This window comes from Carassius gibelio, chromosome B2 (genome assembly GCF_023724105.1).
Source record: "Carassius gibelio isolate Cgi1373 ecotype wild population from Czech Republic chromosome B2, carGib1.2-hapl.c, whole genome shotgun sequence".
Taxonomy (NCBI): domain Eukaryota; kingdom Metazoa; phylum Chordata; class Actinopteri; order Cypriniformes; family Cyprinidae; genus Carassius; species Carassius gibelio.
This window is the reverse complement of record NC_068397.1, coordinates 28132973-28160735: the sequence shown is the minus strand read 5'-3', so window position 1 is coordinate 28160735 and position 27763 is coordinate 28132973. Positions and strand designations below refer to the sequence as shown.

The 27763-nt window shown below is 37.7% G+C and overlaps 1 protein-coding gene, 1 long non-coding RNA gene and 1 pseudogene across 16 annotated transcripts in view; 1 reads left to right on the top strand and 2 right to left on the bottom strand.

Moving 5' to 3' along the window:
• Positions 1–27763, bottom strand: part of LOC127950381 (uncharacterized) — a 64586-nt pseudogene that overhangs the window by 13257 nt on the left and 23566 nt on the right.
• On the top strand, positions 3925–6218 carry LOC127950384 (uncharacterized). 15 transcript variants are annotated; one of them, XR_008152452.1, is made up of 5 exons: positions 3925–4346; positions 4994–5054; positions 5113–5295; positions 5357–5959; positions 6020–6207. It is a non-coding gene; the product is annotated as an uncharacterized LOC127950384 (long non-coding RNA). The 15 variants fall into 15 exon arrangements; XR_008152454.1 differs by lacking the exon at positions 3925–4346 and adding an exon at positions 4414–4464; XR_008152456.1 differs by lacking the exons at positions 3925–4346; positions 4994–5054 and having other exon boundaries at positions 5077–5295; positions 5357–5537; positions 5719–5778; positions 5839–5959; positions 6020–6216.
• Positions 7634–27763, bottom strand: part of LOC127950383 (uncharacterized) — a 37034-nt gene continuing 16904 nt past the window's right edge. The window contains exons 3-6 of the mRNA XM_052547392.1: positions 11969–12232; positions 11640–11765; positions 11436–11476; positions 7634–11307 (exon numbers count right to left, since the gene is read on the bottom strand). Of these exons, the coding sequence (XP_052403352.1) occupies positions 11212–11307; positions 11436–11476; positions 11640–11765; positions 11969–12232 (527 nt within the window). The 3' untranslated portion in view covers positions 7634–11211. The remainder of the gene's footprint in view (positions 11308–11435; positions 11477–11639; positions 11766–11968; positions 12233–27763) is intronic.

The following is a 27763-nucleotide window of genomic DNA, read 5'->3' as shown; positions in this document are numbered from 1 at the left end:
CATTGCATAAGCCCATCGTCATCCAATTAAATTCATATAGCCCCATTGGTATCACAAAAGTGGTCTTCTCTTTGTCAGCTGAGTGCACCCCCACCTGCCAATTTCCATGTGCTAGATCTAATGTTGAAAACACTCTAGATTTTTTTCAATGAAGCCAATGACTCCTCAACTCTAGGCAAAGGGTATGAATCTTTATGAGTAACAGTGTTCAGCCGCCTGTAGTCTACGCAGAAATGAATGGTGCCATCCTTCTTTCTGAAAAGCACCACAGATGCTGCCCATGGACTATAGCTCTCCTTAATAATACCATTTTCAAGCATGTTATTTAAGAGTCCCCTTACTTCTTGATACAATTTTGGTGGAATCCTATTTTAACAATCTCGAATTGGGGCTGCATCACCTGTTGGTATTACATGTAAAACCCTATCCGTATGCCCATAATCCTCATCATGTTCTGAGAAAACCTTCTGATGCTTGAATAACAAATCAGAAATCATTTCTTGTTGTTTGGAACTAAATTACAGTGGATCTAAAGAAACAGCCACAGGCCAGGGGAAATGTTTTGTTGTCTTGCATCCTGCACACTATTCTGCCTCTCCCGCCACCTCCACAGTCTCATTATTCAATGGTCTTAATTTTACATTTCCCTGCGACCTTGGACACAACTCAACATCAGAAATCTGACCTCACCGACAACGCTGATTTACGCTGGTAAAGAACTGGGAACGAATGTTTGCAAGGGGAGCTATGTCTCCATAAATACCTTTCAAAAACATCAATATTTGTTCAAATGTTGCACGCTATGCTGCTGGCAAAGCTAACACTTCCCTCTTTGCTTCTCCATACAGATTACTTACTAAAGCTGAAACTGCCTCAGAAAAAGGATATTATATTAAACATTGATTTTTGCATATCATACCAATCCTGAAAGTTATTGGACAGAGTTCCCTGTTCTCCATTAAACTTTTGACACCATGGTGTTCCCATCATAAAAGGAAACATAACCATATCTTAATTTGTTTCTTGACTTTGAGATATATTAGGATAACAACCTGTTCCCCGCTGCTGCTCACTGGATGTAGAGGGTAATTTTGCAGATTGTGTAATTGCTATCTTCCTTGCTATTGCCCAATGTCCAGACTGCCAAACTATGCCAAGTTGTAACACTCCAAATAGGAGTAGAGAAAGAGACCAACAGGATTCTGACTGGACGAAATTTGTTTGGGCCTCAGTCAGTAGCCAAGGAGACTCAAGCACACAACCTCAATGAATACAAATATGGCTTTTATTCTTTTATAATAAACAATTCACATTAAAACCTCAAGAGGGCAAAGCAGCAGGTTAAAGATGGGTGTCGCATATAGTTAATAGTTTCTTGAGAAATCACAAATTACCTAAAATTAGTAAGCAATCAACAAGCAGAAAGGTATTCAGCAGAGGGTTTCAACACCTAAAAATTAGTTATATGTGCTGCCAATTATACATAGTTTAATAACACAGCAAACAACAAAAAGGTACAAGAATCCATAAGTGCATCAGTTAATTTAATAAAAATAAGGGCAGATAATAGGCTGCTGGTCTTACTACCGGACATGGGGTACAACACTTAGGGCTTAACGATTACTCCAGAGCACTTGTAGATCTACAATGATTTTCAAGTGCTACTTAAGTTACGATGCTTTTGGGAACCAGACCGTAATATTAAGATCAGTCGAACGATTGTTTTCACAAACTTCTTAGGCTTACGAAGCTTTTGGGAAACCCGGCCCAGGTTGGTTCCTTGATGATATAAAAATGTATTGCTTGAATAAGGCAGTAAACAAAACCAAACAACATACAAACACATATAGAGCTTACATTACAATTCATGAAACTATATTAAAAGTAGATGATGGAAGCAAAGAAACGCTCATTTATAAAATCTGTATTAAATGATTTAAATCCTTAAAGAGAAATAAAACAAACCATCACAGATTACCACATTATATGAAACACAGTTAATATCCAGTAATGAGTTTGATATGACATTTTATATCCAACTTCTGCTGGAATAGAGATGAACTGTCATCCGAAGCTCACCTCAACATCATCGTAGTCTGTATCATCAGCCTGTTTGACATCTGAGAGATCTGAATGTAAGTTTCCTGCTCAGATTACAGGTCGTGTGGAAACATGTTTGCTTGCATTTGATTCTTGTCAGATTTTAGCCTCAAAAAGGTAAGATTTCTCTCATGTAACAGACTGACAGCCTACAAGTGTAATACTGACCAGGGCTCTGGATGAAAAAAACGTCAGATTTAAATATTAGATCATTTATTTCAGTAACCGGTTTTATTTTTGCAGCAACAGTAAAGGACCGAACCAGCAAACACTATCACTCCCACAACAACACACACAACAAGGAGCACAATCATGTGAGAAGGACCAAAGGAGATTGCGATTGGCCTTTCATTCTCTGGAAGGTAAAAGATGAAGAACTGCAATAATCAGTGTATTCGTAATAAATTTACAATCTCTTGATAAATAAAATGCACCTTGCTGTTGATGTTGAAACATATTTACCTCCACAGAGTTGTGTGATGTTTATTCTGTCTTGTTTCCAGCTGACAGGGTTGCTATGGTTACAGAAGATGTATTCCTCACTGCAGTCCAGGGTGAGAGTGTGGATCTGTGATGTCACTTCCTGTGGAGAGCACCTGTTGTTCTGATAGCTGGAGTTAATCATGAGCTCTTGAGCTCTGCATGTGAAGTTCACAGTACAGGAGTCACTGCTGAACCAGTTTGAGTTCACAGTCAGGACAGGAGCCTCCACAGAGTCTGAAACACACATTTAAACCAAGATCACAATCACTTTTTTTTTTTCGGTAGCAGATAGATCCTGAGTGAAAGACAGTTCAGTGTTGAAGACAATATTGAAGATAATCACAGTTCATAAACTGCACTCATGAATTACCTTTTATGGAAGAACACATTAAATCACACAAATAAATGAGACTCACCTATAACAGAAACTCTGTATGAGACCAAATCTGTGGTTATAAATCCAAGTGTTCTTGCTGTGTAGAGTCCACTGTCTGTCTTCTGCATGTTCTTCAGAGTCAGAGAGAAGGTTACATCATTGAAAACCACTCTGTCCTTGTAGGAAGAGTGAGGTCTTGCTCTTTTGGAATCACTGTTGTATCTAACTATAGCCTCTGATTTATTATTCATCCAGTATAAATCCTCAAACTCTGGTAGTTGTTGTGTCTGTGTATCCAGTTGAACAGAAGCTCCTGTCTGAACAAACACAGAGATCTCAGCACTGAACCCTGAGGAGAGAGAAACACACAGTTCAGAACATTTTATACATGACTAAACGTTATGGCTTTTTATAAATATCATTCATAATAGAAAAAAAACACTAGAAAAATGACAAAACATAGTATTACAAAATGTCAATTATTGTATAAACTTTTTTTTTGTTCAAATGTTTTTTAACCTACTGTATGTTAGGGATAATGAGAAGAATTAAGGATGCGAGCATATCTACTTCCATTTTAACAAAAAAAAAAAAAAAACAGCTGATATCATATTCTTGAAACAGCAAGTTGAACATCTGTGGAAGTATTTTCTCTGTAAATGTCCCACCACAAACAGTTCAGTTCAGCAATCATTTAATAAAAGTCAGAGGAGAATCACTGTTTCACAAAGATTTCTCTCATTTTAACTTTTGTTTCACTCAGTGAGAATGACAATGATTTCTGCCAGAGGATAAACAAATGAACAAAAAAAGAAATGAACAATTAACTTAGAAAGACTTAGACTTAGAAAAAAAGAAATACATATTTTTTTCCAGTTTGAGTATATTACCTGTGTTACTGATGAGGAACAGAATGAAGGGTGCAAGATGATGATTTACTGCCATCGAAGCAAACATCAAGATAGCTGACTGTATTCTTGAAACAGGAAGTTAAATATCCGTGCAGTGACACTTTTAGGCTAGCAACTTTTTCCAGGGATTTCAGAACAGCGTAACAAATATTGCGTCATCGGGCAGGCGTGGCCTATTTGATAATTTGCATAGGTCAACGACCATGCGCAGAGTGAAGGAAAGCCGTTCGCTAAAATTGCTTCAAATAGCGTTACTTCTCCGAGATCGTGGGTGTTTTTCATATTATATTCATACTGTTACAGCTAAAGGTAACCTTTCCGCGATCGAGGGGTGTTTCGTGTCAAATTAAATTCATACAGTTAAAATTACATTAGATCAACACTGTTATAACTTCAGATACCTGTCCTGATCTCAGGTGTTTCATGTAAAATTACATTAATACAGTTACAACTTTAGATACCTGTCCTGATCTCAGGTGTTTCATGTCTAATTACATTAATACTTATAACTTCAGATCCCTGCCCTGATCTCAGGTGTCTCATGTCAAATTACATTGATACAGTTATGACTTCAGATCCCTGTCCTGATCTCAGGTGTTTCATGTAAAATGTAAATACAGTTACAACTCCAGACACCTGTCCTGATCTCAGGTGTTTCATGTAAAATGTAAATTAATAAAGTTATATCTTCAGATACCTGTCCTGATCTCAGGTGTTTCATGTAAAATGTAAATACAGTTACAACTCCAGACACCTGTCCTGATCTCAGGTGTTTCATGTAAAATGTAAATTAATAAAGTTATATCTTCAGATACCTGTCCTGATCTCAGGTGTTTCATGTAAAATGTAAATACAGTTACAACTCCAGACACCTGTCCTGATCTCAGGTGTTTCATGTAAAATGTAAATACAGTTACAACTCCAGACACCTGTCCTGATCTCAGGTGTTTCATGTAAAATGTAAATTAATAAAGTTATATCTTCAGATACCTGTCCTGATCTCAGGTGTTTCATGTAAAATGTAAATACAGTTACAACTCCAGACACCTGTCCTGATCTCAGGTGTTTCATGTAAAATGTAAATGAATACAGTTATATCTTCAGATACCTGTCCTGATCTCAGGTGTTTCATGTAAAATGTAAATTAATACAGTTATATCTTCAGATCCCTGTCCTGATCTCAGGTATTTCATGTCAAATTACATTAATACTTATAACTTCAGATCCCTGTCCTGATCTCAGGTGTTTCATGTAAAATGTAAATTAATACAGTTATATCTTCAGATCCCTGTCCTGATCTCAGGTGTTTCATGTAAAATGTAAATTAATACAGTTATATCTTCAGATCCCTGTCCTGATCTCAGGTGTTTCATGTAAAATGTAAATTAATACAGTTATATCTTCAGATCCCTGTCCTGATCTCAGGTGTTTCATGTAAAATGTAAATTAATAAAGTTATATCTTCAGATCCCTGTCCTGATCTCAGGTGTTTCATGTAAAATGTAAATTAATACAGTTATATCTTCAGATCCCTGTCCTGATCTCAGATGTTTCATGTCAAATTACATTAATAGAGTTATAACTTCAGATCCCTGTCCTGATCTCAGGTGTTTCGTGTCAAATTACATTAATAGAGTTATAACTTCAGATCCCTGTCCTGATCTCAGGTGTTTCGTGTCACATTACATTAATAGAGTTATATCTTCAGATCCCTGTCCTGATCTCAGGTGTTTCATGTAAAATGTAAATTAATACAGTTATATCTTCAGATCCCTGTCCTGATCTCAGATGTTTCATGTCAAATTACATTAATAGAGTTATAACTTCAGATCCCTGTCCTGATCTCAGGTGTTTCGTGTCAAATTACATTAATAGAGTTATAACTTCAGATCCCTGTCCTGATCTCAGGTGTTTCGTGTCACATTACATTAATAGAGTTATATCTTCAGATCCCTGTCCTGATCTCAGGTGTTTCATGTAAAATGTAAATTAATACAGTTATATCTTCAGATCCCTGTCCTGATCTCAGATGTTTCATGTCAAATTACATTAATAGAGTTATAACTTCAGATCCCTGTCCTGATCTCAGGTGTTTCGTGTCACATTACATTAATAGAGTTATAACTTCAGATCCCTGTCCTGATCTCAGGTGTTTCGTGTCAAATTACATTAATAGAGTTATAACTTCAGATCCCTGTCCTGATCTCAGGTGTTTCTTGTCAAATTACATTAATAGAGTTATAACTTCAGATCCCTGATGTGCTCCTAACAAGTTTGACCTTAAGACCTCTTTTAAGGGTTAAGATGCTTTCTGAATTACTTTTTTCTTTACTAGGATATTTTCTTTAATTTTAAGAGTAAACGCCCACATTTCTAAGAATTTTCTTAGAATTTTGTCACTAGGAGCTACTTTTTGCCTTAAGATTCTTTATGAATACAGGCCCTGGAATTTAGTGAATGCTGACACTTTCATCCTCTTTCTAGCTCTTCCACTGCAAACAGATCAGTTCAGTTTTCGTCATGGCTCTCTGCTGGACAATTATTACTTAGATTTCATGTAATACTTACAAAACTATATGTAAAAAAGCAGTCAAATAAGAGAAAGTGGTGTTAAGTTCGTTTAACAAGTTACATTGAGAATATCTTTTTTTAAACAATTTATAGGACAAGGTAATAAAGATGGCATGAATTATTTAGGTATTATACAGCTAATAAGAAAACAAGTTTATTGTAGAGTATTATAAAAATATAACCTGTATACTTCATCCAGGGGTGATGATAATTTATCATTCAGCCAGTATAAATCCTCAAACTCTGGTTTTTCTTGTGTCTGTATATCCAGTTGAACAGAAGCTCCTGTCTGCACAAACACAGAGATCTCAGCACTGAACCCTGAGGAGAGAGAAACACACAGTTCAGAACATTTTACACCTCTATTTTGCTTTATGTCATCCATTCATAATACACACACCTATTTGGAAAAATAAAAAATAGGGGTTCATAAGTAATAAAAGCATTTTTACTCTTAATAGTCCAGATGATATGTGAATATTTTTTTTTAGCTTTTTATTTTATTTTATTTTATATAAAAGCATGAAACTTGGTGCTCTTGTATAGTTTGTGGCCCTACACATTTTCAGAAATGGAAGCATCGCAAAAAAACCTTTCTGGTGACAATTTTTACTTTCCAAAAACCAAATTATGTATTTTGTTTCATATCTCCTGAACCAAACATGATAATGCAGAAAAGGTGATGTCGACACCTACTGTTAAAATCATGTACTGTGATTTACTTCTCATATTGCTGATTTCACAAGTTGTTCACCTGAACAGTTTATGTTGCTGTGGTATCATTGCAATCAAAATATAAGTGTAGACATATTTTCTGTGTTATCATTTTTGGTTCAGGAGATATGACTAAAAATACATAATTTGGTAATGTTGGATAGTAAAATGGTCGCTATGGTGTTTTTGCGATGGCTCCATTTCTAAAACTTTCATGGTTTTATGAAATAGTGAACATATCACCTCAAATACTGCACATATCACCTGGACTATAAATAATTATTTTATGTCATCTGTCATATACAAACTTTAACATTTCTATTCAATTCAATAATTTTGTAGATAGTATATTAACATAAAGTAGAAATACATAGAGGTATGGAGGGTCTTTATATCATGAGACAAGGAATTAAAAAATACTTGTTTATGTAGTTCATAATATATAACAAACATAACTCTAATAATTAAAAATAGGACAACCTGAAGGAGATCATTATGGCAGACAAAGCATAGCCTATTTCCTTTTCCAAATATAGAACAAATTATAAATAAATCACTTGAAAATGACAAAAACATAATATTAGAAATTTCAATTATTGTCATTTTAATTAATTTATTGAGTTTATTACTTGTGATAAAGAGAAGGATGAAGGATGTCATCGTAGCAAACATCAAGATGGCTGATGTTGTATTCTTTAAAACAGGAAGTTGAAAATGTGTAAAATGACACAGATGAGCTTCTATATATCTCTCCCACCACATAGAACTTGAATATTTATATTATATATTATATTTCACTGTTTTATTCTGTCCCATGACAAACCTCTTTATATGTGAGCCAGGAACCAGACCCTCAGAAGTTCATACTATAGATGTCTATTGGTTTATAGGAAGTTAATCGTTATTGCTACCAAATATTTGGACATTCTTAAATATCTACATGGGAGTTTTGTTACATTTAGAAAACTAAATGCGCACACACACATACTGGTGTGTAATGACTGCTGCTAAGACTGAAACAAAACAGAAGGAAGTTCTCATCACGTGTTTGTGGTTTGAAGTTCTACAGTCAAACATTATTTGCACACATCAGCAAAACTTTATTCATTGGGTAAGATTTCTCTCAACAAAATAATAGCATTAAAAGTACTATGAAAAAAGTTATTTTGCAACCAGCAGTGGGTTGTAATGAAGAACATGAAATCTTGATTATGCAATCACTTCTAATTAAACTAAATTAGCCTAAATTTTAAAATGCATATTATCATATTTCTAAAAAGTGTATTATTCATTTATTTGCTGGACTCCCTTCACCTCATCCTTGGCATCAATCTTGTTGTGCCAAATCGATTCCCAGCATGCCAAATTATTACCCTCCTCATTTAAACTGTTACCTGATTGCCTAATCCTATCTCACACACTTAACCCTAAATATAACCGTACTGGGGAATGAAGGGAGTCATAATCTGGTAGGCAGTCATTTTTCCACATGGCACCACACCATAAAGAGCAGAGACACTAAGGGAATAATTTACCCAACTCTGGCAACAAGCAGCATCACATTAATTAATGGGGAAAAAATGCAATATATAAAATTCATTTTAAAAACTATCCTTGTAAGGAGATATATAATTAAGGAAATGAAGAAGACTATTAGTTCTTAAAAAAAATTGTTTTGTTTGTTTTCTTTTTGACACGCTGTAAATAATACATTTATCTTGTAATTTATCTCAGAATAATGTAACACATTGTCTTCCTCAGCGTTTGGTGAATGAAGTTCCTCTTACTAACCAAAATTTACACAATACTAATCTGGAAAGTCTTATAAAGAATTATAGCTAGCACTTTATTTTACAGTCCTGTTCCTCATGTACATACTATGTACTTATTATAGTAAGTACAATAACTATGTAATAACTAGGTACTAACCCCGAACCTACCCCTAAACTTAACCCTACTCCATGTAGTTACCTTGTGTTACCAGAACTTTCTTAGATAAATACACTGTAAGTACACTATAAGTACATGTTAGTACACATACTGTAAAATAAAGTGGAACCGAATTATATCCTTTTTCCTCAAATAAAAATACAATCTGTTAATATTTTTCTAAGAACAAAGTTAAGATTTTTAGAACAACATATTAGAAATTTCCAGTTGCATCAAAAGCAAAGAAAGTACACTTTAATATTCTTTATGGAATTTATCTTTGAGGAGAATTTTTAAGTTGTTGATTTGGTTTTGATGATAACAACTGTTCCTTTTGGGATGATCAAAGTGAAACTACAGAAAATCTTTTCTATGATTGTAAATTTGCCTGTGCTTTTTGGGAAGATGTGCATTACTGGTTATTTCCTAAATGTGAAAATTTACCTGTATTAATGAGGGAAAATGCATTATTCGGTTTATAGTTGAAAGATGAAACACTTAGCAATTAACAAATTTATTAATCTTGGAAAGTTCTTAACTGATTCTAATGAAGAAAAGAGGAAAAGAGGAAGTCATTTTCTAGAAAAAAAAGTTCACTCAAAAAGTAGTCTTTAATACATTTTTGGCAAGTGTAAAACTGCATTTCATTGGTTTTATTGGCCATCTAAAGGTATTTCAACAGCTAAAAAGGACTGCATTATCTAAATGACTTATATTTGACAGATTATAGCTCATGAAGTCCTGTTGAAATACCTTTAGATGGCCATTAAACCCATAAAATGCAATTTTACACTTGCCAAAAAGTGATTAAAGGCGCAAATCAGTTTTTGGAAGATAATACATTTTCCTCACAACACCGGGGCAACGGCTGCATTTCTGTCTTCGTCATTGCCCTTCTAGAGCCAAATGTGCGTTTTCATTCAAGTATAACCGGCTGCAGTCTGCAGATCTGGACATGGCTGCACCTGTCCTCCTGCCCCATACCTATTCTGATTGGTTCGATCATCTTTCATTGACAAACCTGATAGAAAAAGTGTGCGTATACTTGTTATGGGATGGAGTATATTGTTAAAAAAGCTAAAAACGGTGTGCAGTTTTAGCCTTCATTATAATTCACAATTCTTTATTGTAAACTTGACTCACTGTGTCTGTTTAATTGAATCACAAGATGTTAGCTGCTACAAGTTTAGACTTTTGTATCAGTCAAATTCACAAATTAATCAATAGGAAATTCTAAAACGCTAAATGTGAAAGTAGGTTATGAGGCTTAATGCATTAAAACGGTGTTTTAAAAAGACCAAACTTAGTAACCACATTATTGATAAGGCATTCTATTCACAGACAAGCAGAGCCCAGAATACATACGCAAAACATTTAATTATGTGTTTTCATGCACGCTTGTCTTTAATATAATGCTTTATTAAAAATGTTTACTGAGTTTGGTCTTTTTAAAACACGTTTTAATGCATTACCCTACACCACATGAAAACATACTATAGTTTTTGAACCATACTATAATTAAGTGTATTATAATATATATATTATAGTTTTTACAACAATTTTTAGTCTTTACAGTTCATACAGGAACTCATGGGATCCTTGAAGCACTTTGTTTCCAGTTCTGAGGTTCTGGAGTCACCCTTTCATTACACTGAGACCTCAAAGTGCTCTGGAGGTTCCTGGAGGAACTCAAATTAAAAAAAAAAAGCGTTATTGTAAGATCTGTTAACATTAAAGTGGGTCCTGGAACATCTTACAGTACATTTAGAAGCAAGCATCTGGATGAACCCAGAGATTAATGTGATAAAAATGAAATATGACTGTTTTTTATTATTATTTATATTTACATTATGTGATGTAATGGAATGTAATGACATTTGTGGAACTTGCCATGTGAAAACAAAAATCTTATATGATAGATAGAAAAGACTAATGCCATTTACCAATAAAGAGTGTTTTCACATGAAACTGTATTTAATGAGAGATGCAGAGAAACACTCGTTTATAACATCTGCAGGGTCTGACTGAAGTTCATTGGACTCAAAATAAAAATAGTGTCTGTACACTTCCACAAGAGTCATTAAATCCGGAAGCTGAATTAAGGCTTTAACTTCTGTTTGTGAGACTTTAGCTGTCATGAGAAGGAGGAGGTGTTTGGTGTTGTCCTAGTGTACAGTAGGTGACGGTGGTCCATGTGTCTCCTGTCATCTTCTGGATCAGAGTCTGAAGAGAAATCAAACAAACCATCACAGAATGTCATTTGAAACAGATAATATTCAGTATTGATTTTGATGTGACATTTATTATCTGACTTCTGCAGGAATAGAGATGAACGCTCATGTGAATCTCACCTCAACATCATCGTAGTCTGTATCATCAGCCTGTTTGACATCTGAGAGATCAGAATATAAGTTTACAGATTACAGGTCGTGTGGAAACATGTTTGTGTTTGATTTAGTCAGATTTTAGATTGCTCTTGAATGCTAGTTTTCAGTAATAAAGAAACTAGTTAAGGTATTAGTGTGAGTTTTTCAGTATGTGTGGGATGGACAAACCTGTTTTATTCTTGCAGTAACAATAAAATGCCAAACCAGCAAACACTATCACTCCCACAGCGATGACAGTAAAGAGGAAAATGCTGAGCAATGTTGAAGTATGTTTGATTTCCAGTATTTCATTCTCTGGAAAGTAAGGGATAAAGAACAGCATGAACTAGTCTATTCATAGTAAGCTTTAAAAGTCCCTTAATTATCTATAAAGAACATGACACCTGCAGTTTACAAACCCAAAGATGATTGATTTGTGGGATAAATAAAGACTAGATACTAGATTTTACATATGGTGTGTATGTGTGCAAAATACATGAAAAGAAGAAGATATTTACCTTTATTATAGACACAGAGTTGTGTGATGTTTCTTCTGTCTTGTTTCCAGCTGACGGGGTTGCTATGGTTACAGATGATGTATTCCTCATTGCAGTCCAGGATGAGAGTGTTGATCTGTGATGTCACTTCCTGTGGTGAGCAGCTGTTGTTCTGATAGCTGGAGTTAATCATGAGCTCATGAGCTCTGCATGTGAAGTTCACAGTACAGGAGTCACTGCTGAACCAGATTGAGTTCACAGTCAGGACAGGAGCCTCCACAGAGTCTGAAACACACATTTAAACCAAAATCACATTCACAGTTTACACCTCAGTGTATATAAAAAAAGTTAACAGTAATTATGCTGTAAACTGAACATAAAAATATTTATTTAGCCATGTTATTTATCTGTATACTCTTTGTAGAATGTTTTAAATAAAAATCATCATAAAGACTCCAGATGCTGTTTTTGATTTACAGTTTGTCTCAGTCAATTTGATACTTTCTCCAATGCAATGTACTTGTCCTCAAAACAATTAGCACAGCCATACAAACACAAAATTATTTTAACCAAAAAGTTCAACCTTACTGCAAAATGAAGCACTGCAATTTTTCCAGTACTGCATTTTTTAAAAGTAAATATTAACACAAAATCTATAAGTGTGTTCTCTACAGATTATAAAACAAATACATCTGTAGAAACACAAATATGCTAATGGAAATACATGCTTATTGTGTTTTCTGTATACATTAATAACTGATCTTGCCTTTCATTTACATCTTTCAGAAATTAATTGTCCTAATTAATTTTTTTACATTATTATTTAGGTCAATTCTGATCTCATCTGAAATGAAAATGTCCACTTCCTCTCTGTCCAGGTCTTCGTACATTTTCTCCTCTTGCTCTTTCCACTACACCAGTTAGTGCCCTACTGTCACAGATTATTTATTTAAAATAACCTGTTTCAGAAATATAACACAATGTCTAGGGATTTAAATAAACTAAATAAAATAACAATCCAATGGGCAAGAAAAATTGATAAATAATAACCAACAAGTGGAAGCAAATGACTCCTCTGAAGACCTTGGTTCTCCGAGAGGAAGTAGAATTGGGCAGTTCAGCCAAACATTCATACTCTCCACCCATGAGTTATCCAATTAACAGTGACATCACATGATGACGATGATGATGGTTATCCTGCCACTATCAGGTAAAGAAGGGAAAGACAGGGTCATAACACATACTCTTTACTCATCTATTCTCCCTTTCCTTCTCCTCTCCTCTTTTCTCTCTGCTCATCTATTTCTACCTGTTCCACTCTTCTTCTTTTCTCTCATAACACCTCTGTCTCTACCCACTCCACCACCTTAACACCTCTTTCCTTATCCCACCCCCATTTATATTAATATTTTATTATTATTATTAATTGTTTATTTATTTTTTAATATTCTTTCTTGCTCTTTGTATACTTTCCCTTTTATTCTTACTCAATTGTAGCAATTGTGATAAATGTGTAAACGATTAGGAAAACTGCATTTCCTGTGTTGAGTGCATGATTAACCGAATAGATATCAGTTTAGGGTCAATTGAAAATAAGCCATGTTCATTTGATAGAATGGCTTTTGTTTGTTGTATTTTTTACAGAATTTGTCATTAGTATGAAATAAATGAGAGTACAGTGTTTAGGACAATAACACTGTGGCACTGTTTTGAGAATAGTGACCTGAGTTTGGAGAAATGTGTCAAATTTATTGAGAAAAACTGTAATTGAAGTTACAGAAAAAACAGATGAATAAAAAAAGTGAAACAAACTGGTTTACATATAAAATTGAAAAATGTAACAAATTGCTTTTATGTCTTTAAGCACATTCAGTCAGACAAAGAAATGAGACTCACCTATAACAGATACTCTGTATGTAACAATATCCTTCTCTGATTCTCCAATTGTTCTTGCTGTGTAGAGTCCACTGTCTGTCTTCAGCACGTCCACGAGTCAGAGAGAAGGTTGTATCATTAAAATCCACTCTGTCTTTGTAAAATTTTACTCTTTTAGATTCATGTGTATATTTAACTAAATTCTCTGATTTATCTTTTGTCCAGTATAAATCCTCAAACTCTGGTAGTTGTTGTGTCTGTATATCCAGCTGAACAGAATCTCCTGTCTGCACAAACACAGAGATCTCAGCACTGAACCCTGAGGAGAGAGAAACACACAGTTCAGAACATTTTATACATCCATCTTCATATCATAAAACTTACACTATACACTCAATTTGGAAAAGGTAAACAAATCATAGGGCTTCATAAGTAATAATACAAGTATTTTTCCTCTTAGTAGTTCAGGTTTTATGTGAAAATAATGTTCACTTTTTCACGAAACTTGGTGCACTTGTATAGTTTGCAGCCCTACACATTTTCAGAAATGGAACCATCACAAAAACACCTCTGAGGTGGCCATGGTTTTACTTTCAACCATAACTAAATGATGTATTTTGTATCATATCTCCTAAACCTAAAGCTATGTTTTGATGGTCAAGGATTGCAATGATACCAGCTACAACAACATCATAAACTGTTCAGGTGAGCAGCTAATGGTGAAATTACCAATGTGAGGAGCACAGTATCACATATTTACAATAGTATCATTGTAATAATTTACCTATTGTTTTTTCCAAATATAGCACAAATTAAATTATAATCAAATCACTGGAAAATGACAAAACATTAGAAATTTCAATGATTGCATACACATTTATTAATTTATTACCTGTGTTAGAGATAAGGAGAAGGATGAAGGATGCAAACAGATGATCGACTGCCATCGTAGCAAACATCAAGATGGCTGATGTTGTGTTCTTAAAACAGGAAGTTGAAGTGTGAAATGACAGAGGAGCCTCTTTATAACACTCCCACCACAAACAGATCAGTTCAACATTTGTTTAATAACAGAAGAGAAGAAACACTGTCTTACTCTGTCCCTTGACAAACTTCTTGTGAGCCAGGAACCAGACCCTCAGAAGTACTATAGAAATACTATAGACTTCTATTGGTTTATAAGAAGCTAATCATTACTACAAAATATATATTAAATTATTATAATTTTTTTAATTAGGACATTCGCAAAGAACTACACAGTTGTGGCCTAATGGTTTGAGAGTCATAACCCAAAAGTTGCAGGTTCGAGTCTCAAATCTGTCTGGGTTTCTACACGGGGGGAGAGAATATCCAGCGCTTTTTTCCAAATAGATTCATAACACATTTTCTTTTCAAGTTTTAATCTTAAAAAAAAGAGGTTTGCATTTAGAAAATTTACATTCATGAATAAGGTATTTAACTTAATTAAAAATAAGATTTATTAAATAAATATAACATTTTTCTAACATTGAATCTCTTTTTCAAAAACATTATATAAATGATTTTGATGAGTGAATTTACTGCAGTGAATGTGACATTTTGCAAGAAGTAATAATAGAATAATAAAATATTATTATAGAATAATAAAATATTAATTAATTGTGTCTTTTTGTGTATTAAAGAAGCCAATAGTATTTACATTTCCTGATGACGGATGTGACAAAAAGCATAGTTTTCCTCCCGGGATTTCAAATGGGTCTAAAGATAAAGATAAAGTTCTGGATGATCTCCTTGAAAAGCATAACAGCTGCTTTAGGAATAGTGTCCATGACAATGGAGAATTCTTTGAGAGTTACTGGAAAATTACATAAGATTCTTCATAACTTAAAATAAGACCTCCTGAGTTAAATAACTGGGAAACAATCAAAATGTTTTTCTCAAACCAATAATTAAAAAACAAAGACTTTCTCTTATATAAAATGGTACTGATTGTTCCAAACGAAGTACGGGTGAGAAGAGAAATTGTGCTTAAAGATTAATGACCATGCAAGCAATGCCCGTTTATGAAATTTAGATAAATTCTAAGGAGTATAATGTTCCAGATTGAGTTTGGGTTATACAAAAATTGTCTAATCCAATTAATTGTGAAAGTGTAAGAAGAGAAATCAAGAAAATTCAACCTACCATACTCATACGTGTGCATTAATACAGACTTCTTAACATAATGGATTTTGTTTTTCCAAACATGATTTTATCAAATGATTTACAGATTTTGTTGTCCAAAACAAATTAACACCCGAAGCTTCAGAAATAAGTTTTGTATCATTAATTGCTATAGGGATTTGGGAAGCATCTCTTAAAAATAAGGTGCGGTGTCAACTGCTAATTGACTAATAAATATTTCTCAATACGCTATACAGATATCCTGAATACCACTTTCACATACAAATGTTGACAGTAGATGGTCTGACCAAGTGAAACCCCTAATAAGATAAAATTACCATTAGGATCACTTACAGTGTATCTCACCAGCAAACCAGCTGATCGCACTGAGCCGTGTGACATCACCGTCCCACTGGGACCCCCAAAACTGTGACAACAGTGACAACAAAGAACAACATACTGAAGCGAATGACAGTAACAGCAGACAAAAGGCATAAACAGACAGCACACAGACTCTACAACATCCTCAGATTATTATTATATATTTTTTTAAAAAAATTATAAATTTGTTAAAAACTTTTGATCTTTAAAAAGTAATAAGTATTGTTTGCCAGACACATTCAATGTTTAAATATCTGTTACATATATGGTATCGCTTATATAATTTCACCATCTGTACACAAATGTAAATAGTGAATGCATGTGTCCGTGGCTGGGGCTGTGTCGGTGCGGTAATGTGAGCCAGTGTGGCTACAGTGCCAGGGCTGAATTATTTTGTTATATCATGCTTTCTGTCAGATGTTTCTGTAATTTGGCCTCTCTGCAATCCCTCCTCCCTTCTCACTCCTTTTCAATCGTTTCGCTCCCTCCTCCCTTCTGTGTTCTCTCTCTCTACTCTCAGTAGTCTTCTCTCTATCTCAGTGTCTACACACATACACACACTTGTATATTTCTTCAGGAATTCAGATTATCAGAGGAGGACAGGGGCTATAAGCCCAAAGATTATTGAGTTTAGAGTGACTGAACTGTATAGTTCGGTTGAGAAAAGGTCTCCTTGGCCAAGTGTGCTCCTAATATGTCCAGAACTTCTTGGCCATATTTCCATTTTATATAACACACAGATGTATTCTACATCCTAGCAGGAAGGAAAACCCTTTGTTTGCTAGACATTGCTACATGATGCAGTGTAAAATTCTTATTGGATAAACCACTACACCACCCCTTGCCACTATATAATGTGTGAATGTAATAATAAACTTTGAAGAAGTTTGTGAACAGAGAATTGGCTTCATGTTCATAATTCTTTCCATGGGCCCATGCAAGAACTGAGAATAGTCGGACGGCATCGAAAGATAAAGAGCTGCAAATTATATTTTTTTAACAGTGACTTACAAGTATTATTTTACGTGGCCTAGGTCTGGCACAGACACTTTAAAGGGATATTTCATCCAAAAATGAAAATTATGTCATTAATAACTCACCCTCATGTTGTTCCAAACCCGTAAGACCTCCGTTCATCTTCGGAACACAGTTTAAGATATTTTAGATTTAGTCAGAGAGCTTTCTTGTCCCTCCATTGAAAATGTATGTACATTATACTCTCCATGTCCAGAAAGGTAATAAAAAGATAATTCAGATTAAACCATTAAATTAGTTTGCTCATAATATTCCCCATAGCAGTAAATTATTACATAAAATCATGATTTTATGACGATTTCTATTAATCACACAGCCCTAGAATGGACTGGAAATGAATAGAAAATAACTCGGGCTGACACCGCTCAGCAAAACGGGAATACCAGATCCAGGCAGAGCTCGGCAGCGGGTAGACAGTCAGCGGAGCAAGCAGTCAGGAGGGAACACGTTGACAGCCATTTATGTATGCTTGAATTTGTGCAGCAAAAAGTTACAGTTTAGTAATTGGCGGCCCACAGGTTGAAAACCACTGCTCTAGGGGGTTACATGAAGCCAATCCTTTATTATTTTAGATTTGTGCTTAGGGTCCTTGTCTTGTTGAAGGTGAACCTTCGGCCCAGTCTGAGGTCCTGAGCACTCTGGAGAAGGTTTTCGTCCAGGATATCTCTGTACTTGGCCGCATTCATCTTTCTCTCGATTGCAACCAGTCATCCTGTCTCTGCAGCTGTAAAACACCCCCACAGCATGATGCTGCCATCAATGTATCACTGTTGGGACTATATTGGACAGGTGATGAGCAGTGCCTGATTTTCTCCACACATGCCGCTTAGAATTAAGGTCAAAAAGTTCTATCTTGGTCTCATCAGACCAGAGAGTCCTTCAGGTGTTTTTTTTAGCAAACTCCATGCAGGCTTTCATGTCTTGCACTGTGGAGAGGCTTCTGTTGGGTCACTCTGCCATAAAGCCCCGACTGATGGAGGGCTGCAGTGATGGTTGACTTTCTACAACTTTCTCCAAACCCCGACTGCATCTCTGGAGCTCAGCCACAGTGATCTTTGGGTTCTTCTTTACCTCTCACCAAGGCTCTTCTCCCCCGATAGGTCAATTTGGCCAGACGGCCAGCTCTAGGAAGGGTTCTGGTCATCCCAAACATCTTTCATTTAAGGATTATGGAGGCCATTGTGCTCTTAGGAACCTTAAGTGCAGCAGAGATTTTTAGTAACCTTGGCCAGATCTGTGCCTTGCCACAATTCTGTCTCTGAGCTCTTCATGCAGTTCCTCTGATTTCATGATTCTCATTAGCTCTGACATGCACTGTGAGCTGTAAGGTCTTATATAGACAGGTGTGTGGCTTTCCTAATTAGGGCCCCATCCACACAGAGACGGAGCTTACCCCAATCCGATCTTTTTTTTCCTCGTCTCAAGAAATATCCGCGTCCACATGAAACCGCATAATGATGTAGTATACATGCCAGACCAGTATGTGGCGCTGTAATTCTGCCACAGAGATACACTTAAAACAGAGAAGAAGACTTGGACTATGCTCATAAACCTTGCACATGGTACACAAACGAACATGGAACAATACATTTATTAATCAGTGTTAATGTTAGTTAATTAAAAGACAGTGTTTGTTCATGTTTTTGTTGCTGTTACGTGACGTAGAGGTGTCTGACTAGGGGGGAGCCGTGGGCCGATGACGTCATCGTTTCAGAAAATATACGGATTAGCCGTCCAGACGAAAACGCAAAGACTGCGTTTTCAAAATTATCCACTCTGGGACCCTGTTTCAAAAAATAGCGATTTCACCTCATGAAAACGCTGCATCCGTGTGTACGAAACGCCTGTCCGATAAAAAATTTGTGCCTATTCACAGAAACACGTCTCCGTGTGGATGGGGCCTAAGTCCAATCAGTATAATAAAAGACAGCTGGATTCAAATGAAGGTGTAGAACCATCTCAAGATGAGCAGAAGAAATGGACAGCACCTGAGTTAAATATATGAGTGTCAAAGCAAAGGGTCTGAATACTTAGGACCATGTGATATTTCAGTTTTTCTTTTTTAATAAATCTGCAAAAATGTCAACAATTTTTTTTCAAAAGGGATGCTGTGTGTACATTAAAGGTACAATTTGTAAGATATTTTCAGTAAAATATCTCAAAACCACTAGGCTAGTGTTATATTTTGTCCAGATGATTACTAACAATATCTCTAATGTTTTCAACTACTTGTAAGTCATGAGAAAATTCCCAATCTAAACAGTGACACGGGGCAGTGCAGTCGCCTGTCAATGACGTTAGTTAACGTTACCCTTTTTTACCGCCTTTACTGATGTAAAAACCACATGACAACAGTGTCATGGACAAATGCGGAAGTAGCTTCGGAACAAACTTCAACTAGAAAGAGATGCCGATCTTGCTTGTGTTTTACTCAACAGGTGAGTTGTTCTGATTTGTATCTTTACAGAAAACTTATGCTATTATAACGATCAACATATTATTATTATGGGGCGTACACGCCAATACACTGCCCTCAAGTGGCAGTTCCTACAACCTGTACCTTTAAAGCTGCAGTAGGGAACTTTTGACGCTCTAGCGGTTAATAAACAGAACTGCTTGCGTCTTGCGGAAGAACATCGTAGCCGGAGCTACTTCTCTCTGTTTATGTCTATGAAGAATCACAAAGGTACTGGGTTACTCCGCCGCGGTATCCCCGAAGCAATCTAAAATAGTCAGAATATAAACACTTATTATAGGTGCACCCTAGTGATTCAGGACAAGCTAAATGGATTCATGGTGTACTTGCTTATTATGTTAATTTTTCTACAGTTTGAACACAAACAAAGTTACGGACCGCAGCTCTGATTGGTTGTTTTTTACCGGGAGCGCATGACTTTCTGCAAATGGCAATAGGACCACTGGGAGGAGCCAGAGGAGCTTGATTTTTTTCACAGATTATCTGTCTCATATTCTACTGTCAGGACATAATGACAGGTTTAATAAATATGTAAAAAATATTTTTTTACAAAAGTTCCCTACAGCACCTTTAATGTGGAAAAAAAATTAACTTGATTTTAGCAAATGACTTCAATATAACAAAGAGTGAAAAATGTAAGGGGGTCTGAATACTTTCCCTACCCACTTTACACCAGGGGACCGGTAACAATTAGTCAGTCACCTTAACCTCCGGTTAATATGACACCAGGGGTGGTAAAAGTACTCAGAAGTTATACTCAAGTAAAAGTAGATGTATCTAAACAAAAAATGACTCCAAAAAAAGTAGAAAGTCCTCCATTCAAACATCACTTGAGTAAAAGTACAATAGTATCCGATTTAAAACATACTTAAGTACCGGAAGTAAAAAGTAAATATTCAAATTAACTGTAAATATCAATAATTAAGCAGATCAGTTGTTTTGGGAGTGATATGCAGTGTTTTAATTGAACAAATGATGAGATTAGATACTTAAGAATTTGTTAGATTTACAATCAAAAGAGACAATGAAGAACCTTATCGCAGTATAGGGATTGAACTTTCAATAACATCATAGCTGCATCAAACAGAAGACGTGCAAGATACAAGGTAAGACTGTTTCAGAATATAAATGAGGAAAAACCACCTCTTTAAAGAGTTAGTTCGCATTTTAGGGGCTAAATATCACGTTATTGGTATTGTCACTTCGACCCGCGGACATGAAAAACAACCACAGACTTGGCAACACTGGTTGGCATATACTACACAGAGCCGTAATTCACTGACAATCTACACAAAAACAATTTTTTTTCTCGATTTTGAAAGCAATTTTGTGTTAGTTGTCAGTGGACTACGGCTCTGTGTAGCAACTGCCGCTCAACCTGAACCAGTGTTGCCAAGTCCGTGGTTGTTTTTCATGTTCACCGGTCGAAGAAATCCTAATACCAATAACTTGATATTTAGCGCCTAAAATGTGTATTTTACCAAGGCAACCCTCCCAATAAACGTATATTTTAACCCCGGGAAGCAATTTTTTATCCTGGAAAAGCGTTTGTGCTAGTTTTGGACTAGTTTTGAGAAGCAACTGGTCAGGATTTGTTGTGAAAACCTGGCAACCCTGATCTGAATGCACGTGCTGGAGATATACTTCTAATTACAGGAGCATCTTTACTGATGAGATGAGCATGAAAATCGCATTCGATTTTTTTTGCACAGCGCTACTGAAATTTAATTCACCCGTGGCAGGCAAAGAAGAAATTTCGGTAACACTTTAGTATAGGGTCCAATTCACACTAATAACTAGTTGCTTATTAGCATGTCTATTATTAACATATTGGCTGTTTATTAGTGCTTATAAAGTACATATAATGGATGACATCCATAATCCTACCCAATACCCTAAACTTAACAACTACCTTATAAACTATTAATAAGCAGCAAATAAGGAGTCAATTGAGGCAAAAGTCTTAGTTAATGGATAGTTAATAGTGTGAATTGGACCCTAAAATAAAGTGTGACCGAAATTTCAGCCAATAAGAATCTCCCTTGACTTCATTAATTCAAACATATCCTTGAGATATGGCCATGGGTGATCCCTTTCGGGAATCTCGGGATCATTGCGGGCAGCAAGAGCTGCACTATCACCTATTTTAGCGGTCATCTTCCATCTCGAACTAACTGCTGTGTGAGCGTACTCTAACCTGATTTTACCAAGTGAGACATGTTCCTGGGACAACATCGTTGTTGACCCTGGAACAACATTGTGATTAACCAATCAGATTTGAAGAACCAGTTTATAGATTTTGTGAAGTTTATGCTTAAAATCAGTGTTTGGTGCTTGTACATCAGTGTCATTCATCTATCATTTCCTCTGATTTTAGGGATTACTCATGGTTAAGGTTAGGTTTAGGTGTAGGGATATGGTTAAGAATATATTTTTGGAGTAAAATGTTGTTCCAGGGTCAACAAAATATGTTGACCTAGGAACACATCGGACTTGGCAAAATCAGGACGTGCGTGAGCGTATGTTGGCAAAGAACTCGCAAAGTCGCGCATTTTTTTTTTTCAAAAGAAAACCAAATTTTTCATTGGTTTGTAAAATCATTGTAATAAATACTTGAAGCGGCATGGGGAAATGTATCGGAGTAAAAAGTAAACTTTGTCTTTAATAAAGTAGTGGAGTAAGAGTGAAAGTAGATGCATATAAAACATAATCAAGTAAAGTACAGATCCCGAAAAAAATACTTAAGTAAAGTAGTAAAGTTACTTCGTTACTTACCACCACTGTATGACACTTTATATAATAACCTTTAAGGGCAGATAATGGACTGCAGGTCTTCTACCAAGGTCCCGCTACCGGACATTGGGTACAGCATTCAGGAAAACAACCGGCGGCTGCCGAACTTTAGTTAGGGAAACCCAAGACTACAAATTATCCCTCCCAATCGCTTCGCACACGTTTCAGAAAAACATCCCGGCATGGTAGCCTCAGCAAGAAGCTCAGAAGCACTTGCATACAAAATTCCCCTCTAACAACAACAGACCTCATACATTTATTGATTTTCTTAGAAATACAGCACAGGTGTTTGTCTTTTTCCCCTAATGGTACACAAGGCAGATACAATGGGCGCTACACCTGTCACCCCTCCTCTTGTCTAAAATTAAGGGCTTACATCCACGCCCCCTACTTAAAATGTGTCCACACATTTCCAAATACCTCACATCCTATAACGTAGAGGCAACAGGCCGTTTCTGACCTGTGTAAACCACCTCAAATACTCTAGAGGGACCTTCCCTCGATGCAGTCTGTAATTGCTCTTCTATAATGTCCTTATGCGAGGTCGCTCCCCCATACCTTTGTATGGGTGCCGGTGGTGGTCCTGTAAGACAGTCCCCCAAGGAAACATACAGCAGTTACTGTTCACAGGATTGACATTAGAATCAGAAGGTGTAAACTCCACACATTTCTCCTCTAAGAGCAAGGCTGTATCAAATTTACGTGGGCTTAAAATATTGCGATGCAACACCCTCTCCTCACCATTAGCCCCTTCCTTCTTAACAACATAAACAGGTATATCGAGATTAGGTTTGAGATGACAGTCAATGGAGACGCCGCAAGATACTCCCTAAACTTTTCCACTATTGCCCATTTTAAAGCCAGGGGTTCCAGTTTGAATGAACTGTATTTTTTTATCATTCTTTTTGGTTGTCTTTTTGGTGGTTCTACTGGCATAGGAAATTACTCTTTCCTTCCCCTCTTGGACCTGGGCCAATACTACTGTCAGGGATTGGTAGGGAGGAACTCAAGTGCAGACAGGATTCTCAACACAAAAGGGTTTATTTACAAAAAGGGAAAACAAAAACCCACGAGGGGGAAGACAGGACTAGGGCAGATACAACAAATACTAAATAGGACTGATTAAACAAGATAAACAAAGACTCAAAACAGGAGAACACTAACTACAAATAACACTCACGGTTATACAGGATACAATATCTCAAAGGGGAATACTCTTTCACAAGGCTGACAGGTAGGAACACATATGAGGAACACATCTATCTGCCCTAGTCCTGTCTTCCCCCTCGTGGGTTTTTGTTTTCCCTTTTTGTAAATAAACCCTTTTGTGTTGAGAATCCTGTCTGCACTTGAGTTCCTCCCTACCAATCCCTGACAGAATGAACCGACCAAAAGGGAACTCAGCAGACAGGAGGCAATGCTGGATGTCATCAGTCAGCAAGCGGGATGGTTTTGAGGGCTCTTGCCTAGTGGTGTTCCGGGGGACCAGGGGAGGTCGCTCCGGAGCAAGCGGTCGAGAGGAGGAGCCACAGTGGTCCCCTCCACCTACCCACCTGCCAACGATTCCAGAGGGTCGTGTCCTGGCCGTGGCAACCCTGGGGGATCAGGCAAGTCCCCCCCAGAGCCCTGAGGCGCCTTCCACAGCCTGCAGTCTCCCCATGAAGCGAGGGAGACGATTGTCGTGGGAGTCAGCCTCGGAGGCGTCGGCGTCAGAGTCTGCCCTGCCCGAGACCGAACTTCCCCAACCCGTCTCTGTCCCAGCGGTGACCTCTGCACCGCGGCCTAGAAGGAAGAGGAGGAAGAAGGGGTCTCCCGGTCCTGCGACTCTGTCGCCTCCTGCAGCGGTGAGCGTGCCCGAGCCAGCAGCGGTGAGCGTGCCCGAGCCAGCAGCGGTGAGCGTGCCCGTGCCAGCAGCGGTGAGAGCTGGCGTGCCCGTGCCAGCAGCGGTGAGAGCTGGCGTGCCCGTGCCAGCAGCGGTGAGCGCTGGCGTGCCCGTGCCAGCAGCGGAGAGAGCTGGCGTGCCCGTGCCAGCAGCAGTGAGCGCTGGCGTGCCGGAGCCAGCAGCGGTGAGCGTGCCCGAGCCAGCAGCGGAGAGCGCTGGCGTGCCCGAGCCAGCAGCGGTGAGCGTGCCCGAGCCAGCAGCGGTGAGCGCTGGCGTGCCCGAGCCAGCAGCGGTGAGCGTGCCCGAGCCAGCAGCGGTGAGCGTGCCCGAGCCAGCAGCGGTGAGCGCTGGCGTGCCCGAGCCGGCAAAGAAGAGAGCTGTATGCAAGTCTGCAGTCGTGAGAGCGGAGGAGAGTGCCGCGGCCGACTCTGCAGCAAAGACTCTAGTACAGTCTGTCTCATCTCGTAAGGAGATGCCAATTATCCTAGCTGCTAAAGCCTTTTCAGATTATTTGTCTAGTCTTGTCCGGATCCTAGAAGTCCCCGTCAGTCCTGTCTTGTCCCCAGACCCTGTCCCCAGGTGTCCCGAGTGTCCAGCCGTTGTCCCCCCGTGCCCAGTAGATGTTGTCCCCCCGTGCCCAGTAGATGTTGTCTCCCCGTGTCCTGTTGTCCCCCCGTGCCCAGCTGATGTTGTCATGTGTCCTGTTGTCCCCCCGCGTCCCGTTGATATAGTCGTCCCTCGTCCAGCTGTTGTCGTCCCTCGTCCAGCTGTTGTCGTCCCTCGTCCTGTGACCCCTCCTGTCATGTCCTCTGTCAGTTGTCCCGAGACCCCTTCCCACCCCTCACCACCCAGACCTGCCCGGACCCCTCGTCGTCAGCCTTCGGCCCGCCCTCCTAAGACTCCTGCCCCTCCCACCTACCCTGGTCTGTCCCCCATGAACTTTGTGGTCCCGCCCCCTCCCCTTCCCTGTTTGTTTTTTTTGATTTGTCACCCCAACCCTGCCATTGTGTATTCATGTTTGCCGTTGTTATTATTTGTCATGTCTTGTTGGTTTGTGTCTGTGTCCCAGTCTGTCATGTCAGTCATGTCCCGTGTTTGATGTTCCCTTGAGGAGCGTCTGGAAGCCGCTCCTTAAGGGAGGGGTTCTGTCATGATTCTGCCCTCGTGTCCTTGATTTTTCCTAGTCTTGAGGCAGGATCATGGCAGACCCGTGTTTTGTGTACAAGCACATGGCCTTGTCTTTGGGCCATGTGCTTGTGTTGTCTCGTTCCCTTGCCCCGCCCCCCTTGTTATCCTAGTCGTGTCGTGTTTGTCCTATCTGTGTCACCTGTCGTGTCTTAATTGTTCCCCCTATTTAGATCTCCTAGTGTGCTCTGTCTTGCGTCGGTTCATTGTGATTTGTGATTGTTCCTCACCTGTGATTATACCCTGGTAACCCCTTTGAGATATTGTGTCCTGTATAACCGTGAATGTTTACTTGTAGTTAGTGTTCTCTAGTTTTGAGTCTTTGTTTATCTTGTCTAATCAGTCCTGTTTAGTTATTTTTGTATCTGCCCTAGTCCTTGTTTTCCCCCTCGTGGGTTTTGTTTTCCCCTTTTGTATTAATAAATCCTGTGTGTAACCCGATCCCTGTCTGCACTTGAGTTCCTCCCTTGCAAACCCTGACAACTACTCCCAACACTGTGTGGCTAGCATCAGTATACAACAAAAATGGCAATTCAAAATCAGCATATGCCAATATGAGTGCTTGTAGGAGACTCTCCTTCAGTTTGATAAAAGCGATGTCCTGTGCCTTTGCCCATGACCACCCAACTATTTTTCCTGTGGCAGGTTGAGTATGTCACTTTGATGTCCCCCACAACATTGAGTTCAGTGGTGCTGCAATCTGGGCAAAATCTTTTATAAAACATCTATAACAGTGGTTCCCAACCTTTTTCCTTGGGGCCCCCCCATGTACATATTTAACAATCCGTGACCCCCCTCCCCCATATATATTTATATTCATTTTAATTGCATCCAAAATAAAAGTTTGTGTTTGCATAATATATATGTGTGTACTGTGTATAATTATTTTGTATATATAAATACACACATATGCCTGTATATATTTAATATTTTTATTTATTTATATATAAATTATTTATATTTATATATAATATAAATTATGTATAAATGTATATACATGCAAAAAAAATTAAATTAATACATTCATATGCGTGTATTTATATACAAAATAATTATACACAGTTCACACACATATTTTATGCAAACAAAAACTTTTATTTTGGATGCAATAAATTTTTTTCCCAGCACTAATATATATTCATATATATATGTTCGATACGATACACTTGTGTCACGGTACGCTTCGGTACGTTTTTGATACAGCAAAAAGAAAGAAATGCCAGAGAAATTTCCTTGATTTTTTTTTTTATATTAAAACTAACATAATAAAGTGTGATATTGACCTTTAGGCCAAAATCCCAAGGCGGCTGAAAACCAAATCTAGATGGATAATGTGGGCCTCAAAAGAGGGAGAAAAAAAACAATGATTTCATCCAAATAGAGCAATAATGTTTAAAAATTTTGTTCCCCCAGGCAGCTCTCGACCATTCTCTGAAAAGTTCCTGGGGCATTGCATAAGCATCGGCATCCAATTAAATTCATATAGCCCCATTGGCATCACAAAAGTGGTCTTCTCTTTGTCACCTGAGTGCACCCCCACCTGCCAATATCCATGTGCTAGATCTAATGTTGAAAACACAGATTTTTTTCAATGAAGCCAATGACTCCTCAACTCTAGGCAAAGGGTATGAATCTTTATGAGTAACAGTGTTCAGCCGCCTGTAGTCTACGCAGAAATGAATGGTGCCATCCTTCTTTCTGAAAAGCACCACAGATGCTGCCCATGGACTATAGCTCTCCTTAATAATACCATTTTCAAGCATGTTATTTAAGAGTCCCCTTACTTCTTGATACAATTTTGGTGGAATCCTATTTTAACAATCTCGAATTGGGGCTGCATCACCTGTTGGTATCAGGGCCGTGCACAGACCTTTTGAGGGGCATGTGCTGAAACTGAAAAAGGGCACCCCCCCCCCTCCCCCATTTTTTATATCAAGATTATTTAGTAAGCCTGCATAAAAGGAAGAAATGGTCACATCTTCATGACAAATTCAATAACACAAAATAATAGCCTCAAAAGCTTTAGATTTATTCACGATTAATAACA